At 35.0% G+C, this 16918-nt stretch overlaps 1 protein-coding gene across 2 annotated transcripts in view; it reads left to right on the top strand.

Moving 5' to 3' along the window:
* Positions 1–15274, top strand: part of SARNP (SAP domain containing ribonucleoprotein) — a 61676-nt gene extending 46402 nt beyond the window's left edge. For both annotated transcript variants that reach the window (XM_026711251.2, XM_026711250.2), the window contains 2 exons: positions 12611–12700; positions 14227–15274. In XM_026711251.2, the coding sequence (XP_026567036.1) occupies positions 12611–12700; positions 14227–14268 (132 nt within the window). In that variant the 3' untranslated portion in view covers positions 14269–15274. The remainder of the gene's footprint in view (positions 1–12610; positions 12701–14226) is intronic.
* Positions 15275–16918: the final 1644 nt, after the last annotated feature.

Here is a 16918-nt window from a genome sequence, read left to right as displayed (position 1 = left end):
TGCATATCTAAATCAGGCACTTTTTAACAGCAGAACATGGAAGTCGTAAGTATAACATATTTTCAAAAACATGGACTAATATTTGTCATGGTTACCCTGATCTGTACTAATATCTTTGGCAAATTAAATAACTGTGACAAAATTGAGTTCTTACCAAATAGAATATATTTTTAATTTTAAAATATTCCAAATACTATAAAAAGGCTTTGTTGTGCTTTCACCTGCACCTGAGATATATCTCTTTCACTGTTCCACATGGCATTCCTTATATATGTTTCATCCTCTGATGTCTAGGTCAAAGAATGCTTTTCAACTGCAGAATTAAACACTGGGAGTTGCAGGTGTGCTCTTAACACATGGCTGTGACTTTTTTTGTGCCTCACTCCCCTGCTGATCCTGTTTGGAGCAAGCATAAACTTTTATCTGTGAAGGCCTTGGTATTTTGACACAGAGAGCTTTCAGAACTGCTGACTCTCAGAACTTTGCCCTTTTACAAATCCAACACCTCAGACAATTTTGATCTTTTAAGCTTTCTGTTTTTCTTGGCTTATATTTTTGTCCTAAGTAGAGGGAGTTTAGGAAATAAAAGAAGGAATAATGAAGGTAATATTCATAATATTCAACTTCCTGTTTGAATAAATTCTTAATTTATATAACGCAATGATGAAATGTATTTGTGATTTAAGAGATCTGAATATTTTGTTGTACAATTACGTATCAAATTCTTGTACAGCAAACGTAGGTTGTACAATCATTTGTATACTACATAGATATATCTTTGTCCAACAAGCATTCAAAATTCTTAGGTTTAGTGAATAGGGCCGACATAGCAAATAAAGATGCTCTTTCAAATTGAGGTGGAATTGAATATTAATTATAGTGTCTTACCATCTTGAATTATGTAAGCAAATACTTTAATATTTCACATTTTAAAATCAAACTGTGATGTAAACTTGTCAGTTGTCTGCATAGAAACAAAGCCATGAGCTTCCTTAACACGGTTCCTAAATACAGCTTCATTTCCAAATATCTTTGAGTCCCAGAAAAGTTTATTTCAATGTAGATTCTTGTTCAGATACATAGAATTCTTGGTGAAACATACCTTATGAAAGAATAGAAATAACTGTGTAGTATTTTACTTTCTCCTGGTCTTTAAATTAAGAGCTTTGTTTGACTGATCCTAAAAGAGGAAAGGTAGTCACATATGGGCATTTCGTGGAACATAGTAGATATATCATAATAGCTTCTTGATTTTGCCTGTCCCATTGTTCATAGTGTATGTGCAGTGTGTAGTTCTTCATGAATATTTTGCAAAAGTATTCTACAACTAATTTCTGTCACTCCGGTTCCACCTACATATTTACCATTGACTATTGTTCATATAGCTGGTGCACATATACACAAAATAGTGTCCACTAGGGAAAAGAGCAAGAACATATATATATGTTGGGATGAATTTCAAAAAGATGGTGGGTGACAGCTGTGAATCTGAGGATTAGAGTGTTTTGAAGAACAAAACTATCAGTTGCTGTCATTCACCCTCCGGATATGAAATTGGAAGCCAGCTACTCGTGAGTGTTTCATAACCTTTACCTTTTGGAGGTCAAGGCCATGCCATCATTAATCTACCATCGCCTGAAAGCCTGGAGGCTCTGCTTTTCATCCTATCATCCGTCATGCTGCAGTGGAGATAGAGGAGTAGTGGCCAGAAGGGTTCATTTTTATATATATGCCCTCCCATTGGCCTGTAAAATTCAATTCTTAATAATGTCTTGTAGTTTTTTAAAGGGCACTTGAAAAAATTCATGGGCTGGAGCTCTCTCTCTCTCTCTCTCTTTTTTTTTTGCATTACCTATATTGCATATATTTACAGATTACACAACTGATATGTTGAAGTTGATTTTGTACTCTTGATTTGATACCAACTTATTATGGGGAAGAGCAAAATTTATCTCAGTGCTAACTAGAGTTTATTACTAAGAAATTACTAAGAAAGTGAATTTTTAAATCTGAATTTCTAAATCTTAATCTTTTGAATAGAGAGGAAATAATGTTGAGAGAGTAGAAATAATTCTGTATGATTTTACTACTGTATGATTATTTTACTATATACTACCTTGTCATCATAAAGTTGGGCAGCCTTATAAATTTCTATAAGAAATAATTCAGAATAACAAGCTATGCCAAACATTTATAAATTCTTACTGTTTATTTTTATGTTAACATTTAGAATAATACTTACATGGGGAGAGTGAGCTAATTTTACTATTATTTCTTTCAGTAGGCCTAACCTTAATTGAAAGGATGCTTTATCATTTGGATAGCTAAACTGAGAATCTGAATTGTGCAATTTATGACAAATAATTTTCCTAAATAACTATTAAATTTCTGTGTTTGGTAATTCTCTGTGCTGTAAGAACTGGAATTAGAACTCATCAAATTTGCAGGCAATACCAAGCTAGCAGGATTAGCCAACATTCCAGATTCCAGAAGATAGGCTTAAGACAAGGGTCTTCAAACTTGGCAAGTTTAAGACTAGTGGACTTCAACTCTCAGAATTCCTGAGCTAGCAGGACTGGAGGAGGAATTTTGGGAGTTGAAGTCCACAAGTCTTAAAACTGCCAAGTTTAAAGACCCCCTGGCTTAAGATACAGAAGGATCTTGACAGACTTGAACATTGGGCACTATCTAACAAAATGAAATTCAATGATGAAGAAAGTAAGGTTCTACATTTAGGCAAGAAAAACAAAATGCACAGGTAAAGTATATGTGGTACCTTGCTCAATAGTAATAACTGAGGGATCTTGGAGTCCTAGTGGACAATCACTTAAATATGAGCCAGCAGTGTGCTGCAGCTGCCAAAAAAGCCAATGCAGTTCTAGGCTGCATAAACAGAGGGTAGGAATCAAGATCACGTGAAGTATTAATACCACTTTATAATGCCTTGGTAAGGCCATGTTTGAAATACTGCATCCAGTTTTGGTCACCACAATGTAAAAAAAAAAAGATGTTCAAACTCTAGAAAGAGTGCAGAGAAGAGCAACAAACATGATTAGAGGACTGGAGGTTAAAAGGTATAAATAAATGTTGCTGGAACTGGATATGTCTAGTCTGATGAAAAGAAGGACTAGGGGTGACATGAGAGCAGTGTGCCAATATCTCAGGGGCTTCCACAAAGAAGAGGGAGTCAATCTATTCTCCAAAGCACCTGAGGTAGGACAAGAAGCAATGGGTGGAAACTAATCAAGGAGAGAAGCAACGTAGAACCAAGGAGAAATTTCCTGACAGAACAATTAATCAGTGGAATAACTTGCCTCCAGAAGTTGTAAATGGTCCAACACTGGAAGTTTTAAAGAAGAGATTGGATAACCATTTGTCTGAAGTAGTGCAGAGTTTCCTTCCTAAGCAGGGGGTTGGACTAGAAGACCTTCCAACTCTGTTATTCTATTCTATTCTATTTATTCAAGAATATTAATTTCATGTTTATATTGATTAAAACTGACTTTTTTTATGATGCCAAGTCAGTGTTCAAATCAAATCTTTATTATGATTAAGGACCAGTATAGAAGTCAGCATTGATACCTGGTGACTTCCTGGACCAGTTCCTGCAGTATTTTTTCTTGGCAAGATTTTTGAAGTGGTTTACCATTCCTGCTGAGAAAGAATGACTGTCCCAAGGTCACCCAGCCGGCTTTCTCCCTAAGAAAGGCAGGACTAGAACTCCTGGTCTCCCATTTTCCAAGCTAATGTATAACATCAAACACTGCTAGATTAAAAAAAAAACTCTTAAGATTTACATAAATTCTATGGAAGATGAATAATATTGTTACAGTTCCTGAATTCTCAAGGTTGATGAAAGCAACACTTTTATTACCCATCAACGCTAGGATATAGCTTTCCAGTGAGAAAAACACAGAATACAAGTGGGTAGCATCCTTTTTTCATTATATCATATTAACTAAAATAGATTGAGTATTTTAAATACATCACAGAGTCCTTTGAGCAGAAAAGGCACAATGTGAATTTAGCATGACTTGCTGGATTGTTAATGATATAGTATTTACATTCTCAATAACAAGAGAAACAAAAATTTTAAAACTATTATCACAGCATAAGGTGGGCATATATGATTTCTAAACTAAATCCTCAGCATACTAACCTGATCCTCAGATCAGAATTTTAAAAGTTCTTCAACTTTGTGTGTGTGACTGTGTGTGGGGTGGGGGATACACTTAAAGGGAAAAACTGATACTTGGGCCTTAGAAGATCTAAGTCCCTATTTTGCTTGTTAAACCCCACTCTAGAATTGTTGGGGGGGGGTGAAATCAGCCAATGTTGGATTAAAATAAAGTAGGTTCATTAAGACATTCATTCCAACCATATATTCTCCCAAATTATCACAACATTTTAGTTATAGCAATTTCAGGACTTCTTTGAAAGATGCAAATGTGTTGGATGGAGGCCACAACCGATTTGAAGCCAGTACAGGTGACAGAACAAGTCTCATTTGATTACTAGTCTTTGTTAGCTACCAAACTGTATTTAGAATACTGCAAAGTTGTGTATAACTGATGTCTTCTAGCAACTGGGGCCTCCTTTGATTTCATTGATAATGATGCATTTGAGAGCACTCCCCAATATTCTGACTCTTCCTGCTAGATACTATTCATCTAGGCAGTCAATTCACTATCATGTCAGCGTTTCAAGGTAGACAAGATATAAAACAAAGAAGCAGCACAGACTCCAGCAATGTTTATAAAATGAAATACTGTTGTAGAATAAGATAACAGATCTTAAAAGCCATTCAGAAATCTCTAGCCATCATATACCAAATAAAATCAAGATGGAGTTATTTGAAGTTTTTAAAAATCGTGTCCCACCTTTCTCAACTAGTTTGATTTGATTTGAGTAGAATATTGCTCTCTGTTTTTAATCTCTTACTTTGGTGTTGGCTGCTGGGAAGAATACATTGGGTTTTTTTTTTTACCCCTTCTTAAGCTTTTTCATTGCTTCCTTTGAATGATGTATAAATATAGTTTATCCCGATGTGTCTGTTGATGACCAATTTGACTACCAAGTTTCCATAAATTCTGTAGCATTTGGCTTAGTCTAGGATGCTTAATCTAGGATGCTCTAGTATGGTTGACTCTATTCATGTGTTGCAAAATTAAGAATTTCCACCATGTCTTCTGATTGCTAGTTGGTACCTTGTGTGACTTGTTTTTTCTTGGTTAGGTTGTTTAGTTTTCTCTTGATCAGGCCGTCTACTTTCTGTATTAAGTGGGTGTTTACTGTAGGTTTCTTTGTCTTCTTGTAATTCTATGCCGCATTTGTATATATTATATGATCTGTCCACAATAACTGTGATTTGCCTTGTGTCTGCTGAAGGATAATGATGGTTTGGTCCTTCTTTAGGCTTTTGAATAGCCAACACCCAGATGAACAGAATTAACACCAGACAAGCAATCCATAAAATAATACAGTACTCAAATCAAGGAACAAACCAGAGAGTAAACCACACCCCAACCAACTCTGGCAGGGCAAGCTTATTGTATATAAACAGGAAGCAAGCAAACACAGCCACACCAGCACTGATGATGTTATGTAGTCAGGTAATGAAACATACACAAGCAAATAATCAAGCTCAGAAAACATCAAAGGTGCCACAATTACAATCTTATAAAGAAACCAAATTCCAAGTTATGCATAGATAATTCAGGAACTGTTCATTATTTTGGTTGTGTCTGTTCTATAGTTAAGTCAGTTATGTGTATTTTAAGTACTTGCCTTGTAGAACTCAGAGAATAAATTATAATTATCAAAGATCATTTGAAATGTAAACCACCTACAAATAACTTTTGAAATGGAAGGCCTCCCAGGTGGTTAATGATTTATATATTAAAGCAGCAGCCTCCAACCTTTCTGACTTTGGGTGGCGGGGAACAGTAGGAGATGGTTCTGTGGACGCAAATTGAACCATGTGTGCTAACCCACCACTTAATGGCTTGGTTCTGAATGGGTCAGGGTCCAAAAGTTGGCTGTGGCCCAGGATTTGGGGACTTCTGTATTAAAGTACAAAACACAACTTTCCTCTGGATTACTAATTCCCCATCTATCCCCTCGTCCAAATCATTGATGAAGATGTTGAAGAGTACTGGGCCTAAAACAGAGCCTTGGGTTATCCCATTGCATACTTCCCTTCATGTTGATGCATTTCCATTGAGGACTATACATTGAGTCTGGTTGGTCAGCCAGTTACGAATCTATCTGGTGGTGATGCTGTTTAACTCACATTTTTCTCTTTTATCAAGTAGTAGGTTATGGTCTACTTTATCAGATGCCTTACTGAGGTCCAGGTAAATTATATCAACAGCATTACTCTGGCCCACTTTGTCAAAGAATGCAATAAGATTAGTCTGGCATGATCTGTTTTTGACATGTTGGCTTTTGGTTATTACTTTGTTTGCTTCTAGGTGTTCGCTGATTCACTGCTTGATTATCTTTTCAAGAATCTTCCCTGGTATTGAGGTCAGACTGATAGGTCTGTAATTTCCTGGATCTATTTTTTCCCTCTTTTGAAGATGGTAAAATGGTTAGGGAAAATGATTAGGGACGTGCAACATTTCAGTTCTGATTGGGCAGCAGTGCTGCAGAACACATGGGAGCACTAGTGCAAACTTTGGTCTATTATTACCCTACTTCTACTCTTCTAGCACTGATGATGTTGCCTTGTTTGGTAATGAGAGGTCTGCAAGACAACAACCAGAGAGAGAGCAGAGAATACCAAGGACCCCACAGTTATCCTGAGCTATAAATACTCTTCTATAGTTATTAAACAGTTGTGTTTGTTTCCAAGATCATGTAGCAACTCACACACACACACACACACACACACACACACACACACACACACCCCAATAACAACAACAACATCTTGGAGACATGTGGCAACTTTAATGAGTTGGAGGCTGTACTGCATTTGTGTCCCCCTCTGTTCTGAAACTTTTCTTCCCAATTGAATCCAAAACATTTTACAGCTTTCTTATATTAGCCTTCTCTGTCATTCAAAGTGCTTATGTTCTTTTGCAGATTCTTAAATATGCATACAAGGCTGTCTGAGTGTTTTCTTTGTGTTATTAGTACAACTCAGTAATGGGTTTCCTAGTTAATTTACTATTGTTTAAAATATATTTTGATCATACCCTACCTCACCCCCCAAAAACCAACAATATCAGCTCTTCCTGCTGACTTGTATGGTAAACTCTGCAGATTGAGAAGATGAAAAAAAGCAAAATTTGGGCACCAGTACTTGAAATTATGTTGAATAATTTCAGCAGAAGTAATGAAATGGCACTATTTTTCATCCCTCCTCCTGTTGCCTAATGGAATTGCCATTGCTTGTTAAAAATGATGGATGAACCAAAGGCAGTAGGTCTTTCAGCAGAGTTGATGGAATGATTCTGCTTCATCTGTTTTGCTTCTCTGCAGTCATAACCTAATAGCTTACAGAGAGCCAGTTTGGAGTAGTGGCCAGGCAACTAACTGTGAGTTCTAAGCCTCCTTTAGGCATAAAAGCCAACTGGATAATAGGGGTCAATCATTCACCCTCAAGCCAACCCACCTCACAAGGTTGTTCTGTGAAAAATAGGAGACAAGCATTACAGGTAGTCCATTTGTTCAGTGCCTGCTTGAAATTGTGTTAGTGTTGATGAAGGGACTAATGACCCATGCCTGAAATTATGGCTGTTATGGTTTCCCCATAATCATGTGATGATGATTTGGGCTCTTGGCAACAAATGCACACTTACTGGCAAAGTAGGAATTGGTTAGGATTTGAAACCCAAGCTCTAGAAGAAGATGGCAGCTTCTGTGTTGTCCTGATAATGGTCGTAAGGTTCAGAACAGCAGATTCCACTTGGATGCTAGGAAAAACTTTCTAAGGCATGATAATCGTAGCAGAGAAACAAGAGTCATGGAATAAACTATTATCTAGGAAATTGTATAGTTGAAGGAAGAGATCCTTGGCTGCTGAAATCCCATATCTGTCTCACATTTCATTATTAGGTTTCCATCAACTTTCAAGAATACTTACTTTTCCCAGAAAATATTTTTAAATAAAGAGGCTAAAGGTTGATTAATATACTTTATAATGCCAGTTGCCATACATATAATGCAAATGTGCAGCTTTTCTAACACATTGATTTTTTTAAAATAAAATGATGGAATAGCCTGGAGACTCTATGAATGCTAGGCTCTATGCCATATTTCGGGTTTCAGATTCCTATTAGAATAAATAGAATTGTTCTTCAAAGGTTTCTGCATGAACAGTACAAGAAGAAAACATGAATATCACAAGCTTCAAGAAATGTATCTATCATTTCAGAAGAAAGGTCAGCTTCCACCCCCACTTCTCAGGCACAAATAACCACGTGCACATTCAAGCGTGCCCCAGGCCTATGGCAAAGCTTGATAGATGCTGAGATAGAAGTGTTTTGGTAGAGGTAATTTTCCTCAGATGGGTTTCAGCACCCCATGAATCAAAACCTGTCAGTGAGGAGCTAAGGATGGAGTGAAGTTTATTGTAACATGTTTGCATCTGACACTAGTATGTAGGGGGTCAAGTGAGGGAGATCATTAGAACCATGTTGATTTAGTGGGATTGTTACGCACTTTCCCTTCAGGCAGTGAGTGGGGATGGGGTAATTATAAGGAGTCACTAGAAAAATAAATAAAAAGCTCTCTATAGCCCCTTCTGTGCCCCATTATATATGTTCATTCATTTAAAGTTGTGGTTTGGCTATTTTTTTTTCTTAAATGTTCTTTCGGCTTTAGCAATACAGACATGGTTACCATCATTGACCTAAACAATGTGGTTTGGGAAAGATTAATGCTTCAATACTGTATTGAAATATATGTAAATTACATGTTTAGTTTTGATAAGCATTTCCATGACATTATGCATATTTTCCTTGTAGAGTTGGAAATAACAGAAAACTGCGTGTGGGTGGGTTGGTTATACCTGCAGATTAATCTTTGTGGCGGAAATATATTTTATATTCAATATTTTAATGGCAGTACATATACAGTAGCTTTCTAAAATAAATAAAAAAGATGCTATATTTCACTTTTTATATTCATTTACAAGCAAACAGAAGTATGCTATATAAAACATCGCTTAGGAATGCCATTAAATACAGGCAGTGCATTTCCCCCTCCTTTGTTTCCTCTTTTTCCCTTTATTTTAAAGTACCATATGTCTTTGTTAACTTAAGTTATCAAATAGAAGAAGAAAACCCTTTAAGCAGGAAATATTGAAGTTAGATTTGTAGGTAAAGTAACAAGAACTTTGTCTGCATAAAACAGAGCTGCACAACCTGAGACCAAGAGTTGTATGCTTCTTCAACGGGTTCCGCAATTGAGAGATTAATTTTATTAGCCATATTTATTTTTAAAATAGGTTGAAATGTAAATCAAAAGAAACCAAATTTTGGGTTTTTCCTCCCCAATAAACTTACTAGTTTTCAGAATGATCTCCCTGCCCCCACATACCTCCCAACAATCTGTGTTTCCTGACTCAGAAGAAATCCTTTGGGATACATTGTCTAGCATAATGAAACCAAATGTACATCTTTTTGCCTTATCTTAAAATTAAAATAAGCAGTTTCTATTGTTTGGGCGGTTAGTTTTCTTTTAAGTCTAAATATAAAATATTTCATTATAATAGTTTGGCATTCTTAGCCAAACTATTATAGGTCCCAAAATATTCTATGTCATATCTAGAAAGGCTAGCCTAGAGATCTGTCTGCGTGGTCACTAAGCATTGATGCTGACTTGACAGCACATAGTCAAATCAATTAATCTATGAAAGTTAAATATTAAGGGTATGTACACAACAGAAAATACATTTTCCTTTAAACCTGGAACAAATAACTTCACTCTGGAATTTCAGCTAACCCCAGAGTATTTTGATAGTTCCTGGTTTGGGCCAGAACAAAATCTGCAGGGGTTTTGTAGGACAAGTAAGGCAAGACTGGTGTTTCACATATATCTTTCCCATTGTTTTCCACTTGGATTTTTCCTTTCTCTTTTAATTGCTATCAGTATTCTTGAATTCAAACACAACCTATCCAGTTGACTTCCAGCCACTTCCTTTCTCTACCTTCATCTAGCTGTTCCTGTTCCTCTTGATTTCAAGTATGGCACATCTAACCTATATAGATATCACTTTCCAGCAGCTTTATTTCCCTTATTTCCCCTTGGTTGCTATTACTATTGAATTCAAGAGTGGTATATCCAATCTATTTCTCTCCCCACCTTTCCATCTACTACATTTGCCTAGTTCTACTTCAGTACTGCTGCTAGCCTTGCTTACTTCCCATTGTTCCCCAACTCTAAAGCATTTGTGCCTAGAAGATATTTGTTTCAGTTCTGTGCCTGGACCGCATATGCATAATATTTCAATCCAGATTTGGATCTCCCCCTCACTATTTAATAATTTTTCTAAGATTGGAAAATAAAATCTGATGAAGATGTTGATACAGAGTTAGGCAGGAGCCATTCCAAAGATACAAGTGTATAGAAAGAATTTATAACTGTTCATATTCACTGTTGATATAGTCTGAAGCTCATAAGAAACTACTAGATTTTAATTTAAAATTTCAGTTGTTATTATTGCTGTGACTGATTAAGATGTTCTAGTTAACAAAGTTGAGCTTAATTGCTATAGTGTTATTTAAGGAAATGTCAACATAACAAAGACAATGCTGACTCTTGTTCATGATGTAATCAGCACAACTTTGATGACAAAAGTGGCATAATATATCAGTGGTGTGAGTGAGTTTATGAACGAAAAAGTTTGTTTTGCATTTGTATAAATAAAGCCAGTTGTCATTGCTTGGATGATTAAGTTTAATCAGAGAAGTTATTTGCATAGATGAAATATGAAACAAAGCAAGCTTTATATAGTCACCATAATCCTGATACTTCCTCAATGTTTAGTGATTTAGTGAAGACCTGGCTCTGTTGATTAAGGAGCCACTCTGTGAAATAGGCAGTCATATAAGTTTGATCAATAATAAATACATAAAATTGTAATATAACCTAGCCAGTGACAAAGTTCAGATTCCATTTGTCAAGGTCCTTAATGGATCCGGGAAGTTTTGCATTCAAGTGAGATTAATGATCCAGGCAAATAAAATTAAGTATTTTATGTAGTTACATTTCCATTTCCATTTTCATCCTTTTCTTTACTCTGCTTACTTCTGAGCCCCTCTTTACTAAATTATCAAATACGTCAAATAGGGAAGAGAGAAGATTAAAAATACACTGTATGAACTGGTGAGCAGAATTAGAGAAGGAAAGCAAAGTAATTGGACAATCTTGTAGAGCTGAAAATAGCATAAGAGAATTTATATGGCAAATGGATGACATAGAAGCTCTTAAAGGTTAATAAATGGCCTTGATTATTACTGTTAGGCCAAAGCCTCAAGCATGGTTAAAGGTTAAAAGAATAAAAAGCTCCAGGCTTACAGGAAAATCAGCTAAAGAAATCCAAAGAACCCACACCAAGTAGCATTTATTTGCTCACTCAGAGTGGAAAATAATTGAAACAGAATTTATGAAGGCAAGTTAAGTGCCATACAAGTCATCAAATGCAAATGCTTTCATTAATGGTAGCAAATGGATTACATTAAAAATATGACCTGCTCAGAAATAAATTTCAGGTGCACTATTTCTCTCATTTCTCTCATTATTACTTTCATCTGCTAAAAATCATAATGATTAGATTTTGTTCAGTAATTTCTAAAGTTCTGCAAGTTTTATTTGTACTGAAATAAAAAAAAAATACATCCTTTATTTTAGGGAGGGTTTTTTTCTGTAGTTCAAAATATTATAAAAAAAACAATCTTAAAATGCACATTATACTGTCCATTGCTATATATAATTCCTGATCTTTAACGAAGTCCTATAATTCCTTTATCCTGAAAAGAAAATGATACGCTTTTAGCTTAAGTTCTTAATTTTAGAGTAAAGAAAGTCTATATTTTTAAAATTATTAGTTCATAGGTCAAACTATTATCAACTTCTTCAGTTTAATAGGTGAGTAGTTTGGTCCTGCTGTTGCCTGTGGGTTAAAAGAAGGACAATAATATTAGATACGTGTGACATTCATTTCAATTTCTTTTCTTTTTTTCTTTTTTTCTTTTTTTAAAATGCCTTGCTACTGCAAAGAGCTAGGCAAGAGGAATTCAGAAAGATGACATACTGTACCTGTGTCCTACTAGCATTATATTGCACATCATTGTCTGTTTCCAGTAGCAGCTGCCATTTTAATTGATTCCGGATTTAACGTTAAGTTTTTAATTACTAGAAAGACAATCAAAGAAGAAGGAACTTGATTATTCAGCAACTCTGGCTGTTTCTGTGATCAGCTTCTTATAATTATATATTGTCTATATTGAGAATTATGTCTGTTCAATGCATGCAGTAATAGGTAGTTGTGAATATTTTTCTACCAATTCTTTGAGACTCCAGGTAGCAAAATAAGATGATAGGAATTAAAATTATTCTCTTGGCCTACATTCCAATATGTTACTCTCTTTCTATATAGACCGAAGATGATGAAAAACTGAAAAAAAGAAAGGAGAGGTTTGGCATTGTTACAAGTTCAGCTGGAGCAGGAACTACAGAAGACACAGAGGTAACATTTTTTATAACGTCTTGGGCTCTGAGACTTTCTGTAATTGAAATAATGTCAGGCACTCCACAAGATGGCACTGTGTGACTTTTATGCTTTTCTTTGCCCAGTCCCCATAGTCCCATTCAATTGTTGTATACTAGCTTAGATATAAATCATTTTATATTATGTCAGATTTTTTTTCTTTTTTCTCTTTAAAGATATTTTCAGATTGTTGCTCTGTGATAGGTTGGATAATTTTTGAAAAACAATAGTTGGACTTTTCTGTCATTAAATTATACAATAGATATAAAACTTGGAATTAGTTTAGTTTTATCTTGTATGTCTACCCTTCTGAGTTGTCCAGTATCATCCAGTTATCAACATAGTTGATTTCAAATTAGGGGTTGTAGATCCAGACTAATTTTTTAAATCTATTATAGAACTTTAAAAGTCTTTTTAAATGTGGGATGTATGTGTATCATGTGGTATGCATGCAACATTATTTTATTGTCTCTTCTTCCTCTGTTAGAAAAACAGTGCTGTTGCTTTAATCTTTTTGTAACTTCTTGATGACAGGCATCTGCCATTATGTTATCAGACCTATGATTCCGTCCCAATTTGATCTTTCTATTCCAAATATGCAGGGTTGTTGTTGTTTGGGTTCAGCAACTTTGTTTTTAAATTGATTACACTATTAAGATGTAATCTCAACCACAAGTAGTCCTCTTGCTAAAGTCTAATTTCACTTACAGAAGGGAACGATGTTTGGATATTGGATTGGACTGTGAGTGAGGAAGTATGTTTTCATTGGCATCTTCTGTGGGGTGCCTTTTGTTTTCCCTAGATGCAACGCTAGCATTGCTTCACAAAATGAAGTAGCAGCTGTAGAATGATCTGCCTGTTCAGTTGGAGTGAAAGGGGTGGTTGGTCTGAGGGATTCCATGCGTTTCCATTTGGACACTTAGTGAGTGTGCCTGAAACAAAAAGCTCTTTTTGTAGTAGTGTATATACTAAATGCACCTTTTCCTTGGAGATTCTTCATTAGGACTTCTGTTGCCCCCTAAGCTATTTATTGTGGTAAAAATTAAGTTTTATATGCCCCTGGTATATTGACTTAGAGGCATATCTCAAAGATGCATGAATGTATTCAATGCATTTGACTGTGTCCTACTCGCCTTCTCTGTGAATAGAAGAGTGTTAACCCTTTGGCCTTTTACATTTCTCACCTCCTATTGCCTAGAAGGCTTTCTAAGCCTGTAAATTGGTAATTGTTCCAAGTAGAACTTTCTCATATAAGCCAGCAGGATGAAGCAACTAACAGGTCACTGTATCTCATGCTTTATAGCTTAATTTCTGACTGTAGTTGGATGCCCCATTGCAATAGGAGTGCCTCTTGTGAAACCTGATATGAAAGATGCTTTCTTAGAGGTATACTGTTACACTCCTTATAGACTTTCTGCTTTTCTTTATGCTAAAACCCATACTCAGAGTTGCCATTCCCTTTGGTTTTGACTTTTTTTAATTCATCTTTTAATTCCTATTTACAGGCAAAGAAGAGAAAAAGAGCAGAACGTTTTGGCCTTGTCTGACGATCTTCCTCTTAGTATTTACTTGTTCAGGGTGTATGTTTTAAACATTCTTCATCTCTAAGGAAGAATACAGTTTCTCCCTCACACACGTCTTGACTTTGTATTTCAAAGCTAGCTATTGAGTTGTTTGCACCCTACCCCACACTCTTTCAGACCGGAAAAGTACAGAATAAAAGTATTCTGTTTATGTATGTTGTAATCAATTTGGATCTAGTGGTAATTTTTTTTAGCCATTTGTATCCAAAGTACACATTGCTGCTTCTTTTTGGAGTAGAGGCAGCTGTGCAAAGGGATTCCCCAACTAATAAGAATTGTCACCTTCAGCTCCATTTAAACTTAATCAGTAATAAATAAAGTTGTTTGAGCACTCCTTGTATTTTTAGGCATTCATTGCCTAGGTATTTCTAATTTTCTATTAATTTTAGCTAAGAAATATTTTTTCTTTCATTTATAAATTCCAATCATAAAGTCAATCAGTTTCTTCTTCAGTTAGTATTAAGTTTAGATTTTACTAAAAAGTAAAACATTTTCTCCTTGGAGTTATATGTTTACTAAATATTGAAGCTGATGAAGTTATGGAATCTTAAGATGGATCTTGCATTATCCTTCGCTAAAATAGAACTACTTTTTACGTATTGTTCAATTATATTATATGAGTGGCCCACGGAATAGAACAAATTGCATCCCAATGTACAGGTAGTAAAATTGTCATGTTCTTAGCTAGACAGCATCCTGCAGTAATATTTTAGAACTATGCCTCAAAACTTTTAAAATTCGTCATGAATACAGAATTTCCTCCGTTAAAAATAGTATCAAAAAGTTATAAAAAACAATAGGTATAAAACTATTACAAAATATTATATTCATGTTCAGCTTTTTTAAAAACAGCTTTAAATTCGCAGATGATTTTCAAATATAGTGTTCTATGTTTCTCTCTGAACTGAATGTACTTTAAATATCTGACACTTGTTGTTTCAATTTATTAAAGACAACTACTTGGAGAAAACTTCTTGCCTTTTACATTACTACATCCTATTTCCTCATAGACAAATTATTCATAGCAGCTATAGAAATTGAATGCAAGTGTAGGTGAGCAAGAATACATTTTTAGGCGATTTCATCTTTATCTAAATGTATATCAATCTCATTTTTTAACTAAGAATAGACTAAACAAATATTAATTTTTATTGCAGATCTTTATCATCCTTTATAGAAAGAAGTTGTTAGAACATTCTGTATTTTAAAAACAATCTTAATGATTTATCAGAGGTTTTATACTGTTACTGATTGACTTTTGCCTTGAATGGTAATCAGTTTGGTCTCTTTGGGATTTTTTTTACCCTAGTTTTTTTTTAAAAAAAACCATAATTTTCCCCCTATATCTCATAGTTAATTCCTTTTGTCCAAGCACAGATTAAACTATATATATAAAAATAACTTGAAGATTCTTCTTATTCTGAATTCATGCTTCATTTGTATTCTGAAATTAGTCTGTTTGACAGTATGCTTATGTTTTTCATTATTTAAGCCTTCTTTGAGCAACAGTCCAATGATTTATTTGCTATTTAGTATTAGCTAAATGTGTGTTATATATCCTAAAAATGTTGTTTATTTTTTGTGTGTTTTAATTTCATAACATTAAATTTTATTAATTACTTTTTTACAATTGGGTTACTTCCTTTGAAATGTTTTGTAGGTTGTGCTGAAACCAGTACAACATTTCATTTTTGATTTCATAATAAAACTGCTTAAGGAAATACATTCCCCGCTTCTTTGATGCAACAGAATTTGCTTTTTTGTTGTTGTTTATACCTGCTGTCATATATAACAGCTATAAAAGATGCATGTACTTGTTGTGTCTGGTTCTCATTAAGAGAACCCCTGTTTTTGTTGGATCAGAATATCCCCCTAGTTACTATAATTAGTTCCCTACATTTCTGTTTTAAAAAAAAAAACAGGCTTTATAATTGCATAATTGTTCTCCTAATTATGGAGCCGATTTTGTCACCAAATGAGGGAAGTGTGACTCTTAAAGTGTACAGTGGTATGAGGAAGTCAATCTGCATTGAAGGATTGGGTATCTTCTTGATCAAATACAGTAGTTTAAAAGAAATAGATGAGAGCACAGGGAATCATCCTGCTGTATGGATCTTTGGCTCTTTTGCTTTATCTTGTGCCTCTTACCTGACCTTGACTGATCCTAGAACCTAAATATGTTTGGTTCAAAATGAAAGACCGTCTGGGCATTTCAGGGCTGCAGACTAGACTAGAAGTTGAAAAAGTATTGTGGAAGTAGCAGACCATTTCCATGATACTGAGAAGAAAACTGCAAGCATATTGGTGAACCAATTTAGTGCAGTGATTGTGATGCTGGACTAGAAAGCAGAAGACCAGGTGTTCCAGCCCTCCCTTAGGCATAAATACAATAGTGAGTGTGGTTATCAGAATCAAGTTTGATTCAAGGATATCTTCACCTTTATATTCAATAGTGCATAATTATTATAGCATGAACTGTTTTTTCTATTGCTTCTTAAAAAATAAACTCCAAAAGTGCATTTATCTTCCTTAAAAAATTTTCAACTTTGCACATAAAAACTGGAATCCAGAGCAACTGCACTCCCCGCCCCCCCCCTTTTTTTCCTGATCAATT

Source organism: Pseudonaja textilis, chromosome 2 (genome assembly GCF_049901715.1).
Source record: "Pseudonaja textilis isolate UNSWEBS1 chromosome 2, rPseTex1.2, whole genome shotgun sequence".
NCBI classification, from domain to species: Eukaryota; Metazoa; Chordata; class Lepidosauria; order Squamata; family Elapidae; genus Pseudonaja; species Pseudonaja textilis.
The sequence above is the reverse complement of the archived record's forward strand: the minus strand, read 5'-3'. Positions and strand labels throughout refer to the sequence as shown.